Source organism: Penicillium hordei, assembly GCF_028827395.1.
Source record: "Penicillium hordei strain IBT 12815 chromosome Unknown utg000005l_segment0_segment0, whole genome shotgun sequence".
Classification (NCBI taxonomy): Eukaryota; Fungi; Ascomycota; class Eurotiomycetes; order Eurotiales; family Aspergillaceae; genus Penicillium; species Penicillium hordei.
The window spans coordinates 598,292-616,350 of NW_026623146.1; the positions used below are offsets into that span (position 1 = coordinate 598,292).

Sequence of the window (18,059 nt, forward strand, 5' to 3'; positions counted from 1 at the left end):
ACCTATTTATTTCTAGTCGCTTACTATTAGCGATTATAATTAGTAAAGGTATCTTTAGTTTTCGGATCTATAATTACTTATTTAAACCTTCGAGGATATAAGGCGAGACGAAGGTTTCGCTTACCCCGCTATTAAGGAGTATACGGATATAAATAATATTAGTACCCCCTATATAGATCTCTCCCTAATAGAACGTTAGCGAGTCGCTTAGTACGTTTAGAGAGGCTAGAAGAGATAGTAGCTCCCTCTTCTCTTATTAACGAGTCGAAGGCTCTAGCTAGACGTATACGTAGGTATTTATAGGGTAATAGGGGTCGAGAATATCGTCTATATTAAGTTATAGTAGCTCGGGAGCCTTTTAAAGGCGGCTAATAAGAGCTTCTATATTATATAGCTATACTAGTTTTTCGATAGTTACTAGGATCGTTCGAAAGTAGCTTTTTACTTCTATTTAGTTTCCTCTATCTTTAGTTTCCGGTATATATAAGCTAAATATCCCCTTTTCTTATAATTATAATATTTATATATCTCTATTAGGCCTAGAGGCGTCTATATAGGTCGTATTTTTATTATATTAATAATCTTATCGATATCTATAGCGTTAGGGTATTAAGCTATAGGGCCTTTATATCTCTAAACGATAGCTCGGCCTTATTTATATTAGGCGAAACGGAAGATAATATCTTTAATTATCTTTAGTTAGTCCTATTCTTCCGCCTATTTAATATAGTATATAGTCTTTATTCCTATAATAAAATATTAGATAAGTATTAAATCCGGAATATCCTAATTAAGATCGGAGATAACTTATTAGAGGTTAGTAGTATATTCCTAAATAGACTAACTACCCTACTTAAGCGTTTTATAGCGCTTATAGAGTTTCTCGGTAGATAGGTATTCTATAAATTCCTATTTAAGCTATTCTTTAAAGATAGCCTATATAGAGAAATTGTCGGTCCTAAATAGATTATAGTACTTCTTATATTACTCTAGTCGTTACTACGCGGTTCTTACTAGTTTACCTAAGATATAAAGTATCTTTACTTTATTAAAGGAATCGTACCTAGTAAGTCTTACTAGCTCTAAGAAGTACTAATCGTAATCGCGTATCTATTTATAGGCGGCGTTATAAAGGATAGCGCTATTATAATTAGCGATTACTCGGAGGTTATTAAAGAACCTCCTATAAGTATCCTTATTTATAGCTTAAAAGCTATCGATTATTATTATTAAAGGCTATCTATAGATATTTATAAACGTTTATTCTCCCTTAAGAGATATATTAGGTCTCTAGGGCGTTATTTCGATAGCCGCGAGGGCTATTATAAGTCGCGCGGACTTAGCCTATTCCGCCTAGAGGGACTAGACCTAATTCGCGGCCTATTTAATTAAGGGATTAACCTATTAATAGTCTATATTAGAGTATATATAGAGGAAGATATTTTATTCTTCTATATCTAATAGGTCGAGGGCTATATTAACCTCTATTAGAAGGTTAGTCCGGAATTAGGCCTCGGTAGTTCCTTAAGAGGTCTATTTAGATATAGTTAGTTTCGCGTAAGTTAGTTTCTTTCTTAAAGGAAGTAATATTATATCTTTTTATTCCTTTTATTAGGTTAGGAGGCTATTAATACTTTATAATAGCGTCTAGATATAGATCTTACTAGGTATTTAGCCGATATCGGCGTCTTTATAGCCTCGATCTCTCCTATATAGGTACGTATAGTTTTTTTACTTCCCGCGTTTTATTATATATAGGCCCGCTCTATATCTTAGAGGGGTAGGTTATCTCCCTATCTCTATTTTTCTCCGTCTTTCCGGGATAAACGTCCCTAGGGCCGGCTATAGAGGTATAGCGAGTACGAAAGGTAGCTAGTAAAGGAGAAGGAGAGGGAGAGAGAGATAGTTATAAAGACTTCTTTTATACCTAGCCTTAAAGGTCCGCTAGATCGTTATCGGGATAGTACGAGAGGGGGTTAGAACTATCCTTACTACGTTCGGGTATAGATAGTGCCGTCTCGTACCTCCCTAGGCTTATCGTAGAAGATAGCCTATACCGATATACTACTAGATATGATTTCGAAAGGATCGTATGCTTTCTATTACTTAGGGTTTCTAACTACTAAATACTACTATCTATAGAGTACTACGGTACCTATAGACGTAGAAATGGTGCCGGTGCGGGCCCGTAGGGTCCCGTATAGGGACCAATAGTGCTATATATATAAGAAATAGGCTTCTAGGATCTCAATAGGTCTCAATAGACCGATTTAGGCTCTATAAACAATATAATGTCTATATAGGGTACGTATTCTGAGCTATACCATTTTAGGATTATATGACCTTTCGATTAGTAGATATAGACTTTGTAGTAAAGTGTCGAATACTAAGTCCGAATATATGGTAGAAACCAGGTAATATACCGGAAATATCATGTGACATTGGGTACTAGGCATACCATACAAAAGTGTATATTATAGTTAGTCATCATTGTCCGCACAGATTGTTAAAATAGCGGGTTTTGTTATTTTAGTTAGTTAGAGTTGTTAATATTAGTCATTTATACTATATATTATTCGTATACTAGCTTTCCGTTAGTTATAAGCCCGGAATCGTTCTATTAAACCTAGCTATTATCGAATTGAGGTTAAAGTGATATTGTATCGTTACCCCCGTCGCCGAAGCTAACCTCTAAACTAACCCCTAAATTAAGAATCGGAAGCCTATCTATAAAGGACAACGAATATTAAATAGCTAAATACCTCTCCGCGGGTATATCCTCTCGTATTATACTAAAGGATATAACGATATAGGATATATAGCTAGCTAATATTAAATCGATTATAGTATAATTCGACGTATAGGAGCTATATAATCCTAGTAATAATAAGAGACTAGAGCTACTAGTAGTACCTAAGAAAGTCATCTTAATTATAGAAGTATAAATATAGTATAAAGACTAATAGGTCGATATATATAAGATACTATAGATAGAATAGGCTAATAATAATATAGCCTATACCTAGTAGAAGAAAGGACTAAATATAGTAGTAATAGCTATTCGGAATAGCGTCTACGCTAACTACTAACCGTTTATTATCGACTTTAAGACCCTATATAACCTCCTCTATAACCTCTAATAACGGTTCGCCGCCGAGTATAATCTAATAAATATAGCTAGGCTTCGTTAGCTTTAGCGTACCCTAGATCGAGGATTAGATCGGAATACCGATATCGATAAGTAGTTATTAAACTAGGAGACCGTATAGGTAAGGTATAAGAGAGCGAAAATACTGGAAGTAGATAATACTCTAACTTAGTTCCTAGATACTATCTTAGTAATATCTCCTAGGTTTTATAAAATATAGACCCTAAGACTATAAGATAAAGTAGATAAGGTAACGTTTACCGAGCTTCTTAACCGATATAGAGCTTACTAGAGAATTACCTATAGTAAGCTAGCTACTAACTAGAGAGGTATTTCTAGAGCTATATTTTCGATATAGTAAGGTTATAAAGAAGCTAAGCCTAAAACCTAGCTCTATAATAGACCCTATCTATATAGCTAGAGTAATAGCCGGTATCTAGCTTAGAAATATTAGGACGTATTCGATAAGAATAAGCCGCCTTTATATATAAGAAACTAAGGTACTAAGGACAAATAGGAGAAAGCAATAAAAGCTAACCCCGCCTAGAAAGCCTAGGTTAACTAGCGACGTTAAAAGCTAAAGCTAAAAGTATAAGAGCAAGCGAATACCGCTTTTGAAAACTAAGGTTATAGCTTCTTCTCCTCCGAACCTAAGCCCTAAGCTAGTCTAGAAGCTAGTCTAGCAGCTAGTAAGACAGTAGCTAGTAAGACAGTAGCTAGCAAGACAGTAGCTAGTAAGACAGCAGCTAGTAAGACAGCAGCTAGTAAGATAGCAGCTAGTAAGACAGTACCTAGTACGGTATAGGCAACCATACTACCGGCTAGTAAGTATATTAACGTCTCTACCACCGTTATATCTACCTAAAACTAGACCCAAATCGACGATATATAGCCCGTACGAAAGCGCTAGGTAGTCGATACTAGAGTATAAATATATATATATAACAATCGAGAGTTATTCGTGACTTTCGAGGACGTATAGATTAGCGTATAGGTAGGAGATATAGAGACGAAAATCGATAGGGTAGGTACTATAGTTATCTATAGTATTAGTCTTAATAGTAGAAAGGTAGTAAGGATAGAGTTATATAACGTTAGATACTCTCCTAATTTCTATACTAATCTAATATCCTATAGGTTAATAATAAAAGGAGGTCTTATAATAAACTTTAGAAGGGACTATATTAAGTCTAAAGATAGATAACCGATTTTTAAAGTCTATTAGGATATAAAGCTATCCTAGTTAACCTAGCCGAAGGATCTTTAGTATCCTAAACTCGAATCTAAGGACTTAGTGTTCGTAACTAAGAAGTTAGCTTAAGAACTAAGAGTAGAAGTATCGATTTAAACCTAGTATAGACGCCTAGGCTATATCGGCTAGCAGCGTATTAAGAAGCTAGTAGAGATAACGGAAGGTATTACTATTAAAAGTAACCCTAGTATAGAGTAGGTATATAAAGCTTATTAATTAGTAGATATACCGAGATAGATCTCTCGCCGGAAGATAGGCTAAGTATATAGTATATTTAGAAGGGTCTATTTCGACCTAGTATAGAATCAGCCGGCCTATAATAGATATATCTAATTAACTTACTTCTACCTAGATAGTATTAAATACTACTTTATATTTACCTATACTAAGAAAAATAATTGCTAGATAGCTATTAGGAAGTTCCTAGTACTAGTTAAGAACTAGTTAAAACTAGAAATTAGAGTAGTCTACTATAATAACGAGCGGAGCGCTAGTAATAAGGTTAAATTAATAATAAAGGTAGAGGGATATACTATTAAGTATTTACTACCTAGCTTACTAGAAATAAATAGTCTAGCCGAGAGATCTAGGGGGATAGTAGTACGAACTACTAAAGCGTTAATTAACGATATAGAGCTACCCTATACTCTATAGCTAGAGGTAATATATATAGCGATATATATCCTAAATAGGACCCTACCTAAGATTAGTAGTACTAAATAGATTATACTTTAGAAGGAATTGATAAAATATACTATACTAGACGGGATCTAATATTAGATAATCAACCTATCGAATATAAGGTTATATAGGTACTTAACGTACTCGAGAATTATCAAAAGGACCTAGTTAGATAAGATATTACCTAGAGTAGAGATAGGATATCTCGTTAGGTATATCTCTAAGAACCTATATAAATTATGGTTCCCCTATAAAGGACGTACTAGTATAGGAAGGGTAGATATCGTTCGAGATACTATATTCGACGAGACGAGACGGTATTCGAAATCGAGACCCCTACCTAAGTAAGAGAATGTAGTTAGTACTATAATAAATAGACTAGCACTAAGTATATGGCTAGCTGTGTTTACTATAGAAGAAGCGTAGGCTGAGCTTAGTATATAGATACAAATACCTAGATCGATAGCGAGGATAGCTCTAGATAATAAAACTGAGCTTACCGAGTAAGGCTAGATAGCTACCGATATACCTATCGATAAAACTAATGCAGCTGATACAGCTGTCGATATAGTTGATGGAATAGATGATGAAATAGCTGGCTAAGCAGCTAGAGAGATGGTTGCTAAAGAAAGAACTCTAGTATATATAGATATTAAGCTAGTAACTAGCTTGCCTACCCTATAGTCTATCATTAGACTAAGGGACTAGATAGGACTATAGGTCTAGATAGGACCGAGGGAGTATATAGATAACCTACCTAGTAGCTTTCTAACCTCCCTACCACTAAGATCATTATTAGTATCCTCCCTACTACTACCACTATCTAGAATAGTATTAATATCTCTAAATCTATCGAATCTAGCACCCCGAGAAACCATCCTATCGTCGCTAGATCCGATTTCCGTGATACCGTCGATCGAAACTAGGGGGGAGGAGATAGATAAAGATACTAAGATAGAGCGTCAACTATAGTAAGAAATGGTATACTCGCCGACCCTAGAGCTATTCTAGCGAGAAATATCGTCCTAAGCAAGTTTAGATCGAGCACTAAGAGATATAGTAGGTAATATCGATATATTAAATATTATTACCGGTACTAGATCTAGGAAACTAAGGTTAGATCTAGATTATACTATATACCTATCTCTTAACGAATAGATAGAGCTACTAAGCTTACTATATATATTCACTATAGGCATAAATAAGCGGTTCGATACTAAGCTATATCGAGATAACCTACTACCGCCGCTAGAGACCTAGAATCAATTGAAGACCTATCGATTCGCCGAGTAGTTTAAAACAGCGGCTATATTCGAGGTTAAGATATTAAGGAAAAAGGAGACGTTCTCCTAGATTCTAATTCCGAACGAGCGAGATATATAGGTTGTTAGCATAATAGTATTATATAATATATATATAGGATATATATATTATGGTATATATATGTTATTATGATGGGAAAGGAGCCTATATATATTTTACTGGTACTATCTAAGTGATCCTTAGATATATGATATATAGTAAACTATATTATAACTCACTATTATCTGCCATATATAGTGAGGTTATATTATGATATTTGCCATATATAGTGAAGTCATATTATAATATTATGAGATATTATATTATCTTATAATTGCCTCCTAACTAGCTATATAAGGAATCGAAATTCCTTACTTAGCTAGTATGTTATAATAATATAAGTATAATAATAATCAACTTGACTTCTACCTCTTATATTAATTCCTATTCTAGCTAAGTATAACCCTTTATATCTTATATAATATAATTATATAAGCTATAAAGATTACCTAATACTACTTCCCTACTAAAATATTATAACCTAATTATAGGCTATAATATTATATCTGCTAAAGTACTAATAGGTTATAAGCCCGGCTTGCTACTTATTTCCTAAATAGGAAATATTTAGTTAACCGAGTTATTTCCGAACAATTACCGAAATAAGATCGAAGCCGAGATATCTCTAAGTTATCTCCGAACGATCTCCGATATACTATAATTAGTATATTAATATACTATTTATAGTACTATATATTATATACTATTATTAGTATATAGTATTACGTTAATATACTATATATAGTATATACTATATATAGTTATATTACTATACTATTATATATACTCTTTAGTATATATATAGTATTATATCTTATTATAGCCTCGCTAGATAAGATATTCCTTCCCTAGCTACGGGGATCTAATAATTATACTATATAGTCTATTAGGGTTAAGGCTGCCCTAATAAAAAAGGACCTATATACGCCTATAGAGGTTGCCTCTACTAGCGTAAAAAATAATAAAGCTATATCTATTTTAAAGCTTTATTATAAAGATAGACCTCTACTATATCTAAAAGATATAGAGAGTGCCTATAAAGCCTAGCTTCGTCTAGAAGCCCTATATAACCCTAAGGGCTTTACTACTAAGTATTTAACCCTAAAAGATTTCTTTAATACTATATTAAGTAAGTTTTATTTAATAGAAGAATATCTTAATAAGGTTAAAACCCTAGTAGATAACCTAAAAAGGAAAGGTATTAAACTACCTAATTAGGTAGTTATAGCCTAGGTTCTTAATAGTCTTAATATAGACTATAATAGGTTTATTTAAAATATAACCTAGTTATTACGAAATAACCCTAATATATATACTATTAAATCCCTATTCTCTAGCTTAATTGATAAAGCTAGGGGTAGAGAAGTATATACTATTAAGGGTAGTTATTATACTAATATTATACTACTTAAGTATAATAACCGGTATAAAAAGTTATATAAAAATAGGCCCTTAAAAGGAAGATACTATTAGTATTATAAACTTACTACTTATAGTACTAAGACGTACTAGCTACTATTTCCTAATCTAGTATCTAAGGGATAGGTTCCGAAAGGTAAAAGGGCTAAAATAACTATAAAACCCCCGATTTCTACTACTAAGGAATTATATAAAGCTAGAAATACTAAGCCTAAGACTAGCCCTAAGATTCCTAAAGAGTAAGAAATATAAGATTAGACTATATCTAATATAGTAGATACTCCTAAATCTACTAAAGATATAGATATATTATCTAATCTCTCTAATCTAGCAATTAGATTAGATTAAGAACTATATACTAGTATTAAAAACTAACCCTCTATAACGGCTAGTGATTAATTACTAGATATAGGAGATAAAGTAGAAGAGGTATATCCTCTCCTATTATATAGTACTATAGTATCAACTAAAGTACTACTAGATAATATAGGGTTAATCCCTATAAAAGAAAAAGTAGACTTTATTTTTAATAGTACTACTACTATTAGTACTATATATAAATTGAAATACTTTTCCTATTACGAACCTACTACTACCTTAGTTAGGTAGGATAAGGCTAATACTATTAAAGCAACCTATAAAGGTAATATATATATAAAATCTAGTACTAGATATATATACTTATTAAGGAATGTTTATTATATATCTAATCTAGGTATTAACCTTATTAGTATATACTAGTTAGAAGATCTAATAGCTCTATTTATAAGAAATAAAGTATATTTATATATACCTTTAAAGAAAATAGTTGCTATAGGTAATAAGAAAGATAGCCTATATTATATAAAAGCTACTATATTAAAAAGGAATATTAATACTACTATAACGACTACTAAAACTAATTACCTTAGTAAGCTAATTAGTATTAATAGTTATATTCCTAAAGAAATTATTAATAATAGTATAGTTAATACTATTAAATAGTAGTATATTAGATTAGGGTATATAAATATATAGCCCTTAAAAGTTATCCTATTTAAAGCCCTAGGGATTAATATAACCCTAGATAATATTAAGATATTCCTTAAAGAGAAATATAAGGTATATCTATTATCTAAAGATAATAGATATATATATAGGAAATCAGATAATCCTACTAAGTATAATATCTTAGATAGGATATATAGTAATTTAGGTAGACCTCTACTACCTACCTATAATAAATATAGGTATTATATTACTTTCCTAGATAAAAAATCTAGATATCTCTAGATTACCTTACTATTTTCTAAAGATAATATTTATAAAGTATTTAAGGATTTTAAGACCTTAATAGAGAATACTAAAAATAGGAAAATTAAGCAATTCTTTACCGATAAAGGTAGAGAGTATATTAATAAGTACTTCTAATTAGCCCTATCTAGATATAGTATTAACTATATAACTACTCCTAGTTATACTAAGGAATCAAACGGACTAATTAAAAGAATTAACCTTACCCTATTTAATAAGGTAAGAGCTATACTTATTTAATCTAAAAGCCCTAATTATCTATAAGGAGAAGTACTCTAGGCTATTACCTATATATATAATAGGACTCTATATAAGGCTTTAGGGTTTAAAACCCTATATAAATTATTAAATAGGAGAGAGTCTAATATAGCTAATATTAAAGCTTAGGGCTTATTAGTTTATTATTATATTAATAACTATTAAACTAAGCTATCTCCTAGAAAGGAGGAAGCTATATTAGTAGGTTATAGTAAATATAACTACTATAAATTATAGGACTATAATAAGTAAAAATACCTATAGTTAAGGGATATTACTATATATAAAAATAAATTTCTAGAGAAACTACCTAGAAATATAAATCTTTATAATAAAAGTCCTAAAAATAAGCTTATAAGCTCTAAAGAAATTAGTATAGATCCTAATAATAATAGTAATAAGGTAATAACTAGAGGAGATATCTCTAGAATTATAGCTAACCCTAATTATAGGGTAGAAGTATAAATACCTATATTATATACTATAAAGGATACTATACTAACTAACTATATTAGCTCTATAGAGACTAATATAGATAGTAGGTTCCTACTAACTACCTCGCTATTATCTAAACCTAATAGCTATATAGAAGCTATAAATAGTCTAGAAAAGGACGAATAGTAAAGGGCTTATCTAGCTAAGGTTAAAGAATTAGAAAAATAAGGAACCTACGATATAATAGATATACTACCTAATATAACCCCTATTAGGGGTAGATAGGTTTTTAAAAAGAAACCTATAAATAGTCCTAATCCGGATAAAGACTATATTACTAATAGTAATAAGACTATTAGATATAAGGCTAGGTAGGTTATTTAGGGATTTTACTAAAAGCTAGGGGTTGATTTCCTAGAAACCTTTTCTATAATATATAGAACTAAGTTATAGTATCTAATATTAATAATAGCTATTAATAAAGGCTAGTACGTACTATAATATAATATTAAAAATGCCTTTATATATACTAATATAGATACTAATATATATACTATCCTACCTATAGGAGTATATAATAATCCTAAAAAATGCTACTATTTAAAGAAAGTATTATATAGTCTAAAATAAAGCCCTAGGCTTTAGTATAAATATCTATCTACTATTTTAGCTAAATTTAGCTTTAAGGTTTTTATATATAATAAAGGTATATATATAAACCCTAAGGACAAATATATACTAATCTATTACGTTAATAATATATTAGTAATATATAAAGATTTAAGCTATATATATAATATAGTAGCTAAAATTAGCTACTATATAAAGATAGAAGAAATTAGTATAGTATTAATATTCTTAGGTAATAGTATAACTATTAATTATAAGACTAAGATACTATATATAGACTAAAAAGGATATATAGAGAAACTATTAACTAAGTTCTCTATATATAATAATCCTAGCTATAAGCCTATTAAAATACCGGGTAAGCTAGGGCTAAAATTGAAGAAAAATACTACTAAAGTAAGCCCTAATAATATTAAAGAATATTAAAAACAAATAGGGTCTTTACTCTATTTAGCCCTTAAAACTAGGCTAGATATAACCTTTACTACTATATACTATACTAGATATATAAGTAATCCTAGTAAGGACTATTTTATAGCCTTTAATAGGATTTAGAAATATCTATTAGCCTATCCTAATATAGGATTAGTATATAATTGCTTAGGTAATAACCTATATATTAAAGGGTATTCTAATTTAGATTAGGGTAATAATTTAGACCTAAGAAAGTCTATATCTAGCTATATTTTTAGCCTAAGCCCTAGTATAGGGTTAAATAACCCTATAAGCTAGAATTCTTAACTATAAAAGACTATAGCCCTTAGTAGCTATAAAGTAGAATATATAGCTCTAAAAGAGGCTACTAAGGAAGCTATATATCTAGCTAATATATTTAATTTATTAAATATAGAGCTAGATCTAGGGTATATAAAAAGTATACCTACTATCTTAGTTAATAGTAATTTAGCTAAGAAATTAGCTAAAAATCTAGAATTCTATAAGCGCTCTAAGTATATTAAAATTATATATCATTTTATAAGACAAGCTATATTAGAAGGAAAAGTGGTTATAAACCAGATACTTTCTAAATATATACTAGCTAACTTCTTAACAAAGAATATTAATAATGTCTTATATAAGGCCTTAATAGATCTAGCTAATCTAGATACTATATAAGGACCTACTATATATATATATATATATACTATATGCTAATAATCCTTATAATTATTATAAGGATTAAGGGGGTATGTTAGTATAATAGTATACTAGAGAAGTTTAAAGCGAGAATCTATATTCGTAGAGATCTTTAATAGTTATCTATAGAGGAAAAGAGAGCTATAATACTAGCTATTAAGATAGCGAGGGCTATCTTTATATTAGTAGCTATATTCGATCTAGATATAATATAGAGAGATATAGTTACTATATTTCTAAACTTAGTACTATAAAATAAGGTATATATAAAGTGCCCTCTAGGATTCGAAGTATTAAATTAATACTAGCTGCTCTATAGAGCGCTATACGGATTACGTATATTACTAAGACTATAGTAGTAAGAAGTAACTAGGGTACTAGTAAAACTAGGCCTTACCCTAGTACCGGAAGATCTATATATCTTTATTACTACTAGTATTATCGTCTTCTTTTATATCGACGATATTATTATAGTAAATTATCCCGACTACGTAGAGTAAGCAGCTTAGCTAGATCGAGAGATTAAGAAGTAATAGGAATTACGTAAACTAGATATAAGCTAGTTCTTAAATATACGAATTCTTAGAGATAGGGAATAAAAGAAGCTTTAGTTATACTAGGATAGCTATATTAAAAGTATAGTAGCGAGGTATAATTTGATCACTATAAGGAAAGTAGGATCTCTATTAGCTATCGATCAATTAATTCCGTACGATAGAGTAGCGTTACCGAGTTAGATTTATAGTTTCTAGGCTAAGGTAGGATCTACTTAGTATACTACTACTATCACCCGGCTAGATACTATAAAAGCTATAGCTAAACTAGCTAAGTTCCTTACTAACCCCGGTCCTAAGTATATTAATACTATTGACCGAGTTATATAATACCTATACGAAACTAGGTACTAGGCTATTAAGTATAGTACTAGAGAAAGAGATAGAGATTATTAAGATCGATATAATAAAAACCTCGGTTTAAATCCTAAACTAAGTCTCTAACTAGCTATAAAATTAATTAAATTTATAAGCGATATATCGTTTAGAGACAATAAGGATAGGAAAAGCTCCGAGGGTTATATTTATAAGCTATATAGGGGCCCTATAGATTAGAAAGCAACTAAGTAGAAGACGGTAACTATATCGACTATAGAGGCAGAGCTGCTAGCTCTAGCCGAGGTAGGCAAAACCGTATAGTAGTAGCGTCGAGTCCTCTCTATATTAGGCTTCTAACCTAACCACCTACTATCTATTATATATAATAACTAGCAAACCGTCGATTTGTTAATAAAGGAAGGGGCGGCGATATATACGAAGCTCCGATATATTAACATTAATCGTTACTAGATAAGATAGGAGGTTAGCGAGGGTCGAGTCAATGTTAACTAGGTTCCAACTACGGTTATGCTAGCAGATAGCCTTACGAAAGCGCTTCCGAGATAGAAGCAGCATCTCTTTAGAGAGCTGATTAGGATAAGAGAGATCAGTCATCTGATCTAAGAAACAGAGGCTACTTAAAGAGAGTGCAGAAATTGATGAAATTAAAGCTATTGGAAGGCTTAGAAATGAAGGAATTGACAGCTCTTGAAGCCAGGAAATGTAGGCTTTAAGAACTAGGGGGTGTGTCGAATACTAAGTCCGAATACATGGTAGAAACCAGGTAATATACCGGAAACATCATGTGACATTGGGTACCAGGCATACCATACAAAAGTGCATATTACAGTTAGTCATCATTGTCCGCACAGATTGTTGAAATAGCGGGTTTTGTCATTTTAGTTAGAGTTGTCAACATTGGTCATTTATACCATACATTGTTCGTACACCAGCTTTCCGTCATAAAGACTTGCAGTAAATCAGTGGTAATTCCTCACTACTTACAGCGAAAGCTATCAGAAGCCACTTGTGAGACAAGGAAGAAGGCTGTACAGAAAGCATCGTTAAGGACCTCTTATGTACATTTAAATTACAGCCGCTATATATGTAACTGTATGTACCGGTTTTTAGGCCACGGTCGCGAATTTCCCGATCGGGGTGCCGCCGCTTTTATGAGGGCGCTCAGGCTCCTGCTCACTGAGTATTTCACGGCACGGGTGATCACTGTAAGCACCTGGGCACTTAGGGTATAATTAGTAATGTAAAAAGGGGATTGGTATAGCGACACCCCCTGTAATCCGACACTCAGGATATACTTAGTAAGCACTTAGGTTTACTTAGTAAATACCCGGGGTATATTAAGAACTAGGTAACCAACTTATTTCGGTTTTGTTCCAACTTCCAGCCCTCGTCTTCGGGTCTAGCACCCCGAACAATGCGTGCTCCACTGCATATTCATTTGCTGAGGAAGTCAACTTTCACTTACCCCTGCTCGCGGTTATCGTCACCATTTCTACAAAGAAGGTCATTCGGTGTCTCCGAACGTTTGAATGTCAAAATGAATCAATTATCTATCCCGACTCAACCGCCTTCAAACTTCCCGGCATTCACCCCAGAAGAGCTGTCCAGCAGACGAGAATATTATCCTTCTATTGCCGATAGCATCAAAAGTAGACCTTTTTGGGGTCTACCCATTTTCCGTCTGAGCTATGGCGATGATGGGCTCTGGAATGCATATATGCAGACTCTTTACGGGGAAGCGCGCGAAAGTTTGCGCCAGGCCAATCAAGAATATCTGTTTCCCTACTTCTTTTGCCCTGTCTTCTCAGATCCCTCTCTCCAAGGTTCTTCTCACGACACGATCCGTGAAAGATTCACCCAATGGGTCGTGGACTCCCGCGATCCCCGAGGCACGCCAGTTCGATCGGACACAGGCTTTAGCAGTGGCGCCCAGGAATCTGCCTGTCTTGTCGTGGATGACGACTGTTTAAAGAAATTCAATGAGCTCCAACATGACGAGGAAAACAGGGAGACTGCGCCTATTGTCGTTCTAACTAGAAAATGGGATGTTGAGATGTACAGAGGTTGGCATAGAGCGGAATACACCGATGGTGTGACCCACAAGCTGAATGCGGAGGAGCATAATGCCGAATCTGAAGATCCAGAGGACCGATACTACCCGAAGGATGAAGATTATATCCTCTTCGATGAGGTTGATGGACTTAGAGTTCCTGTCTTGGGATGGATGTGGGCGGAGATTGGGTCAATCGCAAGTTTGTACCAGGATCTCTCACAGCATGGAGATCAACGAGAATCATGGTACAAAGCCTATGCGCGTCCACCTAGAGTGTTCCCTGACGAAGAGGATGGGCATTGGAAACTGTAAATTATAAATCTACCTCCATGCTCCAGGAACATGTTTCTATTTGGGCTGGTCATTTCTTCATAAATCAAAATAATGATGTTTTTGGCAACAATTTCTTCTGTTTTGTGTTATGTTCACCCTTTTTCTCTCTTGTTCAAATGTTTTTAAATGTGAACATTCGAACACATATAATACTAATTGTACATAAGGAGTAGTTAGATACTTCCCGATATATCAATTTATAAAGTTAACATTTGAATATATTGGCATGGATAGTAATTCGTGATTGAGGCAATGCTAGCCCCTGTATAGTATTCTTTCTTTTGTCCTCGAGCTATCATTGCCACTAAGGTACTGGCAGCGGTTCAGTTTTCATTGCCGAGGGCAAAGAACTTAACCAGTCTAATCTAAAGAATCTAAATCGGGAGTTTTGATCTCATTCAAGTTGTTGTAAAGAAGGTTGAGGGTGGACTTCACAATCTCCGAGTTCCCAGGGACAATCAGAGTATTCGTGTATGCAGAAGAAACCGCTGCGATGCGTGCTTCTGTCCATTTTAATGACTCGGCCGCTGCATGCTCGAAGTAGGCTTTATCGAATTCTTTCATAATCGATGGCAAACTGGTCATACCCGGCACATAGGTTGCGACATTCTTCGTCTCAGTATAGATGTTTTGACGAACTTGATTGAGTCGTGCAAGGACTTGCGCATTGTTGAGGTACACCCACACCGCGATAGTCATACGGATCGGATCGAGAAGCTGGTCTTCTGACGTGCCATATTTTACCGCGGTGTTCAGAATCTTCTGCCACTTCTTCAACTCGATAACACTTTTAATTGAGCCAGTGAACTCGAAGTTAGAATCATCCAAAAAATCGAAAACCCGACCCTTGTACAGATTCACATTAGTAGCTGTACGGATCAAGCCGAGACGATTTGTGGTGGATCCAATTGCATTGAAAAGACGATCATTCATGATGGAAGAATCGCCGCTGGAAATCTTTCCTGCCTTGGCAAGGTCCGAAACTGCGTCCCTGGCGTATTTCAGGAAGTCAGCTTGGTTGATTATAGAAGAGGCCATTTTCTTTCCTGTAGGGAGAACCCCACTAAGGGCTGTGGTGAAGAGCTGTGGGATATATTGAAGATCCACAATATGCTCCGTGTCACATTTTGAAGCAGAGCTGGGATCAATGGCGGATATAGCACATGATCCACAAGATTGTGATGCCAAAACCATGGCCTTCTGAAGGACCTCTTTCCCTCGCTTGCCTTTGAACAACTCTCCATTCGAAGGATAAGACATTGACAACATTGTGACGACTTTTTCAATGCCTTTAAGCATAAATCTCACGGGCATTTCTCTTCTTGGAGCGGCTCGTTTTTCAAGCGTGTGCGTCTCTTCTTCATCATCGTCAAACATGAGCTCCCTCTCGATGAGGTCCAAGTAGGTCCCATTGTATAATCCATCGTATTCAAGGTCTCCCTCGAGATCTGCCCATCCAGGGAGCAAATCACGCTTGCTGAGACTGGTGCCATACTCGTCATTATAGTCTGTACACAGCGTCGAGTCGAGATCACAGGGGTCAACATCTTGACATCCAGCCGCCGCAGACGTTCCAGGGGTACAGCAGAGAGCCTTCTTGCGCCACCAGTTGCAGCTCGAAAAAGAGTCGCCTTGACCATTCGTTGCTAGCGTGACTTCAGAACTACTGCATCGGTTGTCTGCACAATCACCTTTTCCCACCCAGTGACAGTCCGTCAAAGGAGCAGGCGATGTCTTGCAGCAATAGTGCATTGAATGATGGAAGATAGTACACTTATCGTAAAGGTTGCTTGCGGTTGCGACGCTGGTCTCACCACTGGCACATTTGCCGTTACAGCCAGTCCAATAGCAATCTGCTGTCAGGTCGTCGAATTGATCATCTGTACAGCAGAAAGCTTTCTTGCCACGAGAACATTTCTTCGTGCCAGATTGGCTTTTGAAGCCATCATAGTCTCCACCTCCAGTTGAGGACGTGAAAAGAGTCACTTCGTTTTCATGGCATTGTCCATCGCAGTCTCCACCACTGCCTCGCCATGTGCAAGAAGATGGTTTTGAAGACGTCGCACAACAGATTGGCATACCATAATAATCTGCAGACTTTCTGCATTTGGACTTGTCATATCCCACGAGAGTATAACCAGCCTCGCAATTGACCTGAGGGTTGCTGAGATCGACACATTCCGTACCCCGGTAACATTGTTGATTCAGACCTTTGTTGACGGCTTTAACAGAGAGTTCCTTAAGCAAGGCAGAGTCGGTTTGAAGGGCTACTTGACTGTTTGACTTGAGCGTTTTGCCAAGTAGAGCTTCATGTGCGCTCCAAGAGTACGTGTCTAGAGAACGTTAGATTGTCTTCCGACTTTTGAAGATATACTTCATTAACATACCTTGATCCGAGGCCCAGATCATGGCACCTCCAAGGCCAATATCATTCGCCCAATCAACCTTTTGCTTAAAGGTTGTTTTGTTGTCATAAGAGATCCATTGTCTATCGCCCCATGTAAAGTAAAGGACAGCTGCCGATTTATCGTATACGGGAGTAATGTCAGAGTTCTTCTCTAGGACTTCTGCAATCGCGGATCATACTCTCGCTTAGTAAACATAATCACGGTTTCTCTTTTCCTAAATACCTAGGGTTTCTAGAGTATAGGATGCTACACGTGACCTAATGACAGGTCTTGCTGGTTGGTTGCTGGTTGGCTCTCCATGGCCTATTGGCGTACCTGGTGGGTCACCACTGATTGGTGACGGATAGGTCCGTAACAATAAATAGATATACGATAGGCTTTCTTTTATACTCTATAGAGGCGGAAGGTTCGAAAGGTTTAAAGGTACGGAATATCTGCCTATAATAATATTTAATTAGAAAGATTAAAAGACTATAATACCTAATAAATAAGATATAGTATAAATACTCTCTAAGCTATCGAGATCTAGACTTAGACTAAAGAGTAAATTACGAAGTTATAGTGATTATAGATTTATTAAGCGAATAAATATTATAAGAATAATATAAGGATCTAGTACTACCGGAAAGGGTTAGAGAATTAGATAAATAGGAAATCGGTAAGATCTCAGATACAAGAACTTACTACTGAGATCCCCGCTGGCCACTACTCCGAGAGTTTACTCATTAAGCCAAAAAGGCATAGCCAAACTGAGTTC

At 34.5% G+C, this 18,059-nt stretch overlaps 2 protein-coding genes across 2 annotated transcripts; one reads left to right on the plus strand and one right to left on the minus strand.

The window, feature by feature from the left end:
* Positions 1-14,045: 14,045 nt before the first annotated feature.
* N7537_009186 (uncharacterized protein) lies at positions 14,046-14,873 on the plus strand (the record flags this gene model as incomplete). Its single annotated transcript, XM_056900240.1, has 1 exon — positions 14,046-14,873. The coding sequence occupies one exon, from the start codon at positions 14,046-14,048 to the stop codon at positions 14,871-14,873; it is 828 nt and encodes a 275-aa protein (XP_056748908.1).
* Positions 14,874-15,254: 381 nt separating this feature from the next.
* On the minus strand, positions 15,255-17,303 carry N7537_009187 (uncharacterized protein; the record flags this gene model as incomplete). Its single annotated transcript, XM_056900241.1, has 2 exons — positions 15,255-17,227; positions 17,282-17,303. 2 exons carry the CDS (start codon positions 17,301-17,303, stop codon positions 15,255-15,257), a joined length of 1,995 nt encoding a protein of 664 aa, XP_056748909.1.
* Positions 17,304-18,059: the final 756 nt, after the last annotated feature.